We start from the raw sequence: 9,442 nt of genomic DNA, 5'->3' as shown, positions 1-9,442 counted from the left end.
GTGTGTTCTCCTACTTAGACTTTGCTTTCACATGCCATCCTGGGGCTGGGAGCTGGGATGCCCCATTCTCAGAACCTCCAGCTGAGGGCCGGCAAAGCAGGATGTTCGCCACGTTGAAGGTGCTTCCTCTGAGACACCGAAAGGTGCCGTTGTGTGACCCACGTGATGTTTTTTTGGGGGGAGGACGACCCTCCTTCCCCCTCTTTCTCACGACCGCAACTTCCTCCTCTGAATCTGAATGCCGGAAAATTTACACTGGTGGTGGTGGTGGGGGGTTGGGATGGCCTCGCTCTCCCCCTCTCTCATGCCAGCGCTCCTTTACACTCCGACCCCAAATAGGACTCTCCGCATCAGCTCGCCCCTCCCTTCCGAGGGCAGCTTGTTCCCCGTCTCGAGTTGCCCCCCCTCCGGAGGAGGAAGCCGCGCCGAAGAGCTCAGGCAGCCCCGCCCCGTCCACACCCCCTCCGGCGCCGGAGCTGTCAAACCGCGCAGGCACCGACGGGGTTAATCTCTCCCCGCGCAGCTCCTGCGAGGCGAGGGAGACGAGCCCAGCCCAGCCGGGCTGGGAATTGAAGCGCCCAGTATCCGGGCAACAGGCGGCGGGAAGCCACTGGCTGCGGAGCCGCCGGAGCCGTCCTGCTCGCGCTGCCCTCCGCAGAGCGCCCCCTCTGGACAAAGAGGCGAAATGCTCCCGCCTCCTTCGACTGCCTCCTTCCGAAGGCCAGGAGGAGGCTGTGCGCTCCGGCTCTTCCGTGGAGCCTCGACGCCGCCGGGCATCGCGCAACAGAGCGCCTGGCGTGGGGAGCACAACTCGGGCTGCAGCTGTCCATGGCCCCTCTCCTCTCGCCCCCAACTTCTGGGCGGCCCCCCAGTTGCCCCTGGTGACCAGCCCCCCCCCCTTGCAGGCTGCGCCTCCCAGCCCTGTCGGAGGAGAGGGGTGGCAAGAAAGAGGCCAAGTCGCCCAGGCGGTGCGCGGTGCTTCCTCCCTCCCTCCCTCCCTCCCTCCCTCTCGCCCTCCCACCATCCGACCATGAGGCAGCTCGGAGCGGGCTCGGCTTCCTCCAGTTCTTTCGCAGGCGCACCTGAAGGCCGGCAAGACCCTTCGCCGTCTCTCTCCGCAGGAGCTGTGAGGAAAGTGCAGTCCCACCTGGACCCGACGACGGCCACCTCGGACAGAAAGCGCCTCTTGCCGGGAGCTTGAAGCTGCTTCTCATCAGGTGGAGGAAAGGCGAGAGGAAAGTCAGCCTTGCTTGGACATCGCGGACGCCGCGCGCCCCTCTCTCCTTCCCTGGGGGTTGCTGGAGGGGAACCAGCTCAGCCAAGCAGAAGCAGCGGCGGATGGCGCGCCTGGTTCGCTCGGCTTTCCTCGCCCGGCGGCTCACGTCTAGGAAATAAGCGGCGGCAGCGGCAGCGGCAGCGGCAGCGGCAGCGGCTCCTTCCTACGGTAGAGCGCGGGAGACGTCCATGATTTGCTTGTTTGTTTCTTGATTGCGCGTCTGAGCTGCCTGGGAGCCAAGGCGAAGCTTGGCAAGCCAAGACGGCAGGAAAGGCGAGACCCCGGGAGTGAGAGTTGTTTGCTGATCTGTGGAGAGAGAGAGAGAGAACCAGCGTGGGAATCCAACACTGGAGCTCTTTCAAAGTTTTAAAGTCGAGTCAAGCCCTCTTTGGGAAGACTCAGCAACCTGCTGAGGACCAGAAGAGAGAAAAGAGGAGAGGAGATGATTTCCTCCTCCTTCTGTTCCTGCTGCTGCAATATCCGTCTGATTTGTTCCTAACACGGTGTTTTTCTTTACCAGACTCCTGTGCCCTCGATAAACAAGCGCGCACCAGTTCCGTTGCCATCTGCTTTCAGTTCTGCCTCAAAGCAGGTGGGCCGAATCCTGTAGCTCTCCGGCTCGCCCGGCAGGCCCCTTTCCTTCCGTGTCTGATCTTCGGCTCCCTCTCCGTCGAGGCACTTGTTGCTGCTCGGTGGCTGAGGAGCAGAAGACTTCCCGTTGGCCTCCTCCACGCACGCACACACAGAGACACGCGCGCACACAAAGACGCTCTCCCCCTCTCTCTCGGAGGACGGTGCCTGCTCCGAGCTGAATGCTAGTCCCGGCCCACCTCTGAGACCCACCGCGCCTGCCTGCCTGCCTGCCAGGAAGAGATCGAGAGCTCGCGCCCTCGTCCAGCCGCCCAGCGCAGCTCCTTGCCAGACGGGAAGGGTCATCGGAGGGCACCTGCGGGCCACCTAACCTGATCTATGATCAGCTCGGTGTGTGTCTCCTCTTACCGCGGGCGCAAATCCGGGAACAAGCCACCGTCCAAAACATGCCTGAAGGAAGAGATGGCCAAATGCGAAGAGTCGGACAAGATCACTATCAACGTGGGGGGCACCCGGCATGAGACGTACAAGAGCACCTTGCGCACCCTGCCAGGCACCCGCCTGGCCTGGCTGGCCGACCCAGACGCCCAGAGCAACTTCGACTTCGACGGGCAGAGCAAGGAGTTCTTCTTCGACCGCCACCCAGGCATCTTCTCCTACGTGCTGAACTACTACCGGACGGGCAAGCTGCACTGCCCCGCCGACATCTGCGGGCCCCTCTTCGAAGAGGAGCTCACCTACTGGGGCATCGACGAGACCGACGTGGAGCCCTGCTGCTGGATGACCTACCGGCAGCACCGCGATGCCGAGGAAGCCTTGGATATCTTCGAGAGCCCGGAGCCCGGGGCTGGCGGGGCTGGCGAGGAGAACGAGGAAGAAGGAGCCCGGGAAATGTCTCTGCAGCGCCTGGGCATGGACGACAGGCCACCGGGGGCCACGGGAGCAGGAGGCTGTTGCCGCAGCTGGCAGCCCCGGATGTGGGCACTCTTTGAGGATCCCTATTCATCCCGGGCAGCCAGGGTGAGTTGATGGGGAAATGGTGGGGGCACCTATGAGAGCGGGGGGGGGCTCTCCACACACTGGCCAGACCCACAAAGGTTTGACTGGGTCCTCGCCTCTCAGTTACCCTTCCTGTGCCATCCCATTGTTATGCCTTCTGTTTCTCTCCAGACACAACAATTGCTTCACATTGCATTTTTAAAATTTGTTTCAAAATATTTTTATTAAATGATTTCCATGAGTTACATTCAGTTTGAGACATTTTTGTTATGGGCAGTATGGGATTTCATCCACTCTTGAAGGCTTTTGATTCGAGTTTCTTTCTTTTCTTTGTGATGACCCTCCTGTTCATTCGCTGCTATTTTCTCTTCCTCTTTCCCTTCATGTGACCTTCTCTCCTTGCTCTCCCTTGCTGACACAAAGTGAGAGGGAAGTGTCTCCGTTCTTATTTTCTCTTTCTCTGTGTGCTTCTTTTCTTTTTATACACACACCTAGAGGAGTAAAACAGCATCCCTGAATTTGCATGGAGAGACCCTGGATGTGGCTTGCCCCCCACCCCAGACAATGATCTTCCCAGCACAACTCTCAGTAGGCAAACACAAGGCCTTCAGATTCCCAAGGCAACCTTGGTGCAGTCTGTCCCAACATTACGCATGCTGTCCCCTCTTCCACTCATGGGATTCAAGATCTAAAATATTTTTAGGAAAGCCCAGTAACAATTACCTCTATCAGTGGGGATCACATAACAAAAACTACCATGGAGAGATCAAAATTTTCATAAGTAGTGGGTCCATGACTTTTGAAAAACAGGAGTCTGTAGTACTTAGCAGATTAGGAACCACTGACCTATATATTTCCCCCCTATGCTTCTCCCAGGTTCACCACTGACTTACATGTGCCCTTTCACACATCTCTCTTGACTCGCTTACATCCATGTGCACAGAAATTCATGTGTTAAGCAGCCAAAGAAAGAAGAAGCTGGGGGTGGGAGGATGCCCTTGATGACCCGACCCAACTTTTCTTTCTATTTATTGTCCTCTTTGATCTGCTATTCAAAAACAAGCCTTCCTTTTGTTTAAGGAAGCTGTGATGCGACCCCCTGGTTTCACCCATGATAGCAGTAAATTTACTTTTCATCTCTTAGAATTCTAACTTGCAAGCAGATTAGTGATATCTGCCATTGCTACCTGTTTGCAAGTTCTGGAACAAGAAATACAGCCTGATGGGAAGCCACCTGCTACTTGCCTGCTTTTTCGCTTTGAGAGATACTTTTTCATGTGTGCTGATGGAGACACACCCACTTCATTCCCATTCAAACCCACACAAATTAATAGAGGCAATCTCCACATGCTTTTGCTTTTTAATGTACGCATAAATCAAATGCATTATTCACATCCAGCCATACGCTCTTGCTTTTATGCTCAAGAAGTAGTGGTTCATATCTCTGGTTCCTTAGTCACACCTATCATGTAAATGCTGGCACATATACTCTTAGCTCTCTCTGCCTCACATGCAGAAGCATTGCTGGCATTTAGAGGTGTAAAAAATGCAAGGGAACACTCTGAGCTCAGCCTAGATCCTGGCAGAGTTCACATTAAAATGTGTGCGTTGGTGGGGGGTTGGACTCTCTATAACCATCATAAGCAGCAAATACTCTTTTGGCACCTTAAAGACTTACAGGTTTTGGTGGGCATAAACATTCATGGATTGGGGTCCACTTCATCAGCTGCATGAAACATTATCCTCCATTGCAGGTATGCACATCCATCCAACATGTTTTCTTCCAGCCAAACAGCCAAATCCTGAAACAACACATTCCAAAGATGGCATTACAGGCCCCTTCTGTAGTCTCAAAGGTCTTAGATTTCCAAAGCTCCTCTCAATTTATGAGAGGGTCCAAAATAGACTTGCTGAAAACAGCCTCCAGGGATTTTCCCACACTGCATTCGCCTGTCTCTCGTCTTCTCCTGGAAAATGCTTTCCCCAGCCATTGACCTCGGTGATGCCCGATGATACGATTATCAGAGCTAGAAACTTAAAAATCAGCCCCAATGTAGTGATAAGTACATCTGTCCCTACCTTCTCCCTGCAAACCATTTAAGAATATGATCAGCCCAGTCATTGCACCCCATGAAAATATCTTAGTACCTGTTTTTTTTTGGTGAAGGTTTCAGTTTCTTGGAGAAAGGAAAGCTAAGGGGTTCTCACTGTCACTGCCAGATGGAGAATCTGGCAGGAAATGTGACTGTCCTCTCCCAGGGACCAAGGCACAGGGCCATAGAAGAATGGCTTCGAAAAGCATTTAAATTAAAAGGGAGAGGATATGTATTAAGATTTGGCAGGCATTAGCTAGATGGCATGACCTGGCGGACTGTGCTGTACTCTGGGGAAGCTGAGTGCAGTTGACCCAGGAAACTTTATTTACCCCCATCTCCAAACTTCCTTATAACTGTGATAAGGATCCTCATATGGTATAAACAGGTGCTGTTCAACTCATGTTGAATGATGAGATGCTGTTCAACTCATTTCAAGCTCTCAATACTTCCAGCAAGATTATCTCAATTTGTATCAGCTAAGTATCCGGTACTGCTAATGTTACATACTAGTGTTGAGAAGGGTGTTTTAAATGGTTCATGAAATATGAATGGTTTGTCTTAGAAAGTGCCCTTGCGCTTCATTTAGGTGGTGTAGAAATAACTCCCCCTCCCCTTAATGGAATCCTGCTTTGAAAGAAACAAGTGTCAATGCATTGTTTGTCTCAGAAACTATATCTCTGATCTTTGTTGTCCACTAAGGCATGACTTTCCAAAGACCGCCATAGATTCCATCTTTTTCATCACTGGAATAAATTCTAGCTGGCCTCAACTGGCCTTATTAACCCTTGTTCTTCATTGGGTACATGATGTTTTGATTTGCTTTCTCAGGGCAGAAAATGTTGTTGTTGTTTGTTAATAATAATTCTGTATTTTTCTTGACTAAGACAACATAAGGAGAAAGGTACAAAAGTGATGTCACTCAGCCTCACTACTTCAGTGTTCCTGCTCAAAAGATGTTGCCCTTTGCATGTAATTGTATGAAAACGTGAGGAGCAAAAGACAGTCCTTTGTGGCCATGTTGTTCATTGTAATCAATATTATTCATGCTTCCCTGGAAAGCAAGAATGTCTGGGTTTTTCAAGCAGATGGCATTGGGATCAGCTTGTTGAATCTCAGCCTTTTTGACCCAGACAGGCCCCATTTCTGGCTGGACCCCATTACTCTTAGTCTGCCCCCAATCTCTCCCTCCTGCCACAAACCAACACCATGAGACATCTTGGTCTATAAGGTTGTGCTGTGAAGGGGAGGAGCCTGTGGCATCATCACCCAAAGTGACAGTTGTATTGGTGCTTTGGCTGGAGCTCAGCATCCCTGCTGTGGCATTGGCTTCTGAAGGATGGGTTTTGAGAGCTGTTTTCCCCCGCACACACTTATGGAAGATATTTATCAGAACACTAAGTGGGCAATGAGGCACAGGGCAACGACAGAGTTCACGCTTCTTCCGGAATTACACTAACTCTAGTTAGGAAGTCCCTCAGCACAATTGATTCCTCCATACAAAATGCAGAGAAAGCGGCTTTGGCTGCAGGAAGCAGCTGACTTTGGAGTAACAGTAGGAATTGGCGCTTTGTGCTGGGAAGGAGCCCTGTACCCCTGTGGTGATGAACAAAGGCATGGCATGCTAGAGACTTACACAAACAGCTGTAATCATGGACATGAAACATTGCAGCAGTCTGCTCAGCAGGAGTGAGCAGAGTTTAAAAGCCCCAAATGAAAGCAGATCTCCCACCTTAATTTCTGCTGCTCACAGCCAGACATAATTTTGCATCCTGACTCACTTGTGGACTGTGAAGAACAGTAAAGGCAGAGCTGTGTAGTGGGCAGAGCTCGCCAGGAATTCATGCAGAGGTCCTTTGCTCACACTCTGCCTGCCACTAGAAGGCAAATGTTTCAGTAGTAGCAGAGATACTAGGATCCGACAGCGTTGGCCAGTGTGATATTGTGGTAATTGTGTCAGACTAGGCACAGACAAGGGGAGATCAAGGGTCAGTTCCCCACTCAGCTATGAAGTTCACTAGGCAGCCTTGGCCTAGTTGTGCTCTGTCAGCTTAAACTATATTGCAGACTTGTTATGAGGAGAAACATTGGGGTGTGTGGGTGTATGTCCCTTAAGTTCCTCGGAGTAACAGAAGGGTGGGAATGAGATAATAAATAAAGCTGCTAGACTGTTTTTCTTGCATTGCATGCTGCATAGAAACAGAAGAGGAGGAACAATACCTGAAAAGGCTTGGCTCCACCAAAATGACACTTCCACACCTGGAATATACCCCAGGCCAAAGAGAGACAATTACAATAATGTGGTGGTGGTGGTGGTGGTGGTGGGGTTTAATTCCTCTTCCTCTTCTTCTTTTCTCTGCACAGAAATGTAACAAAAAGAGCCCATCATGCTTAGTAAGAGTGTCAATCATGTTAGCTACTGTTGCTGTTGAAGGAGACGGGGGGCAGCCCTAGAAATTACAATGAGGACTCAGCTATACAGCTGTAAATAGAACCTTTTAAGTGTGTTGTGAAGTGCAATATAGAAATGTGACGCTAGATTGCGATGGTGAGCTAGGGAAAATTCAATAAATTCTTTCAAAACTTTTTTTATTAAAAAAAAAAGCATTTTCACAGCTTTTTAAAACGTGTGTAGATTCCACCTGAGTGGCTAAAACCACCAAAAGAGGAAACGAACATGCCAGCAATGCATATACAAGCCACAGGAAGAGGCTTCAATGACTCTATGTGTAATCAAGAAAGCACATGGTCTAGAAAACAGGAACAAGCGCACTATATATGTGAAATTAAGGCGTTTCCCCACTCCTGCAATGTGCATCACTTTACACTTGCTTACATTGAATTGTATTTCCAATTTTACTACTCATTCACCCAGTTTGGGGAGATCCTACTGGAGCTCTTCACAATCTCTGTTTGCTTTGTTTTAACCACCCTAAACAATCTGGTATTGTCAGCAGGTTTCCTCACTGCTCAGGAACACTAGATCATCTATGGACAAGTTTAAAAGCACAGGTTCCAATGGTGGTGCTTGGGAGCCTGTGCTTTCTATATCCCTCTGTTTATCCATACTCTCTGCTTCATATTTTTTAACCAGTTACTGACCCTCTCTTATTCCACGACTGCTAAGCCTACTCAGGATTCTATGGTGAGATGAGGTACTTTGTCAAAAGCTATCTGAGAGTCTAAGTCAGGCATCCCCAAACTTCGGCCCTCCAGATGTTTTGGACTACAACTCCCATCATCCCTGACCACTGGTTTTGTTAGCTAGAGATCATGGGAGTTGTAGGCCAAAACATCTGGAGGGCCGCAATTTGTGGGTGCCTGGTCTAAGTAGACAGTGTCCGCTGGATCACTTCTATATGCCTGTTGACATTATTGAAGAACTCTGGTAGGTTATTAAGGCAGGACTTTCCCTTGTGGAAGCCATGCTGGTTCTGCTTCAGCAAGGATATTTCTTCTGCATGTTTGGTAATTTTGCACAGTGGTACCTTGGTTTGCATACATCTTGGTTTGCATATGTTTTGGATTACAAACAAGTCAAACCCGGAAGTGCATGTCCCAGTTTGCAATTTTTTTATTATTACAACCTTTTTTTTTTTTTGATTACGAACAATTTTTTTGGGAGGCCCCATTGCCGAAAGCGTGCCTTGGGTTACAACCTGTTTTGGTTTACAAACTGACCTCCAGAACGGATTATGTTTGTAAACCAAGGTACCACTGTATAACAATGTTTTCTACCATTTTCTCCAGATGTTGAATACCTTATGAAAAATGGATGTTACATTGGTCACTTTCCAGTTCGCAGGTGTGGAGATTGCTCTTAGGGGCAATTTACATGTTTTTATTATAAAGTCAGCAGTTTCACATTTGAATTATTTAAGAACTCTCAAGTGATGGCTACCTGGATGCAGTGATTTGTCAGCTTTTATTTTGTCAAAAGGACATTGAACGTCATCTCTTGACATCACTATTTGCCTCAGTTTCTCAGACTCCCTTCCTGTGAAAGTTAGGCACAGGGATGTGCCTTATATGTGAAGACAAATGCAAAGAATTAATTTGGCTTACTTCATAAAATTCACTTAGGATAGTGGTTGATCCACCATTCAGAACAGATGGGAATCAACTTTACCCCAGGTATCTAAGTGGAGATGGCTAATTTAATGGGGTTGTGCTTGTGGGCTGGGGCAATTGTTCCACGACCCCATGAAGTATTATGAAATCAACATTTTGCCTTCATATCACAGGGCTGATGAGTCTCCTCTTGAGCCAAAATCAATGATCCAATGCAATCACTAGATGTTAACTGAGGCAAAGCAGTAAAAATGAGAAGCTCTGCAAGGCTCATCACCAGCTTGGTAAAATTGTTAGGTGCACTGATTTGTTAAATAAAGCATCAAATTATTCTGAGAGAAATGGTGTACACGTGTGTGTGCGTGCGCGCATGTGTGCTTATTTCACATTTGTTCCAGTTATTCATTTTCAG

At 49.2% G+C, this 9,442-nt stretch overlaps 1 protein-coding gene across 4 annotated transcripts in view; it reads left to right on the top strand.

Annotated features, from left to right (window-relative positions):
• Positions 1 to 609: 609 nt before the first annotated feature.
• The window catches only part of KCNC4 (potassium voltage-gated channel subfamily C member 4), a 51,665-nt gene continuing 42,832 nt past the window's right edge, over positions 610 to 9,442 (top strand). For 3 of the 4 annotated variants that reach the window (XM_088674128.1, XM_088674129.1, XM_035123154.3), the window contains exon 1: positions 678 to 2,887. In XM_088674128.1, coding sequence (XP_088530254.1) covers positions 2,246 to 2,887 — 642 coding nt within the window. In that variant the 5' untranslated portion in view covers positions 678 to 2,245. Of the gene's footprint in view, positions 2,888 to 9,442 lie in introns of all 4 variants that reach the window. The other variant, XM_035123153.3, reaches the window with a different exon arrangement.

This window comes from Zootoca vivipara, chromosome 7, assembly GCF_965207765.1.
Source record: "Zootoca vivipara chromosome 7, rZooViv2.hap1.1, whole genome shotgun sequence".
Lineage (NCBI taxonomy): Eukaryota > Metazoa > Chordata > Lepidosauria > Squamata > Lacertidae > Zootoca > Zootoca vivipara.
The sequence above is the reverse complement of the archived record's forward strand: the minus strand, read 5'-3'. Positions and strand labels throughout refer to the sequence as shown.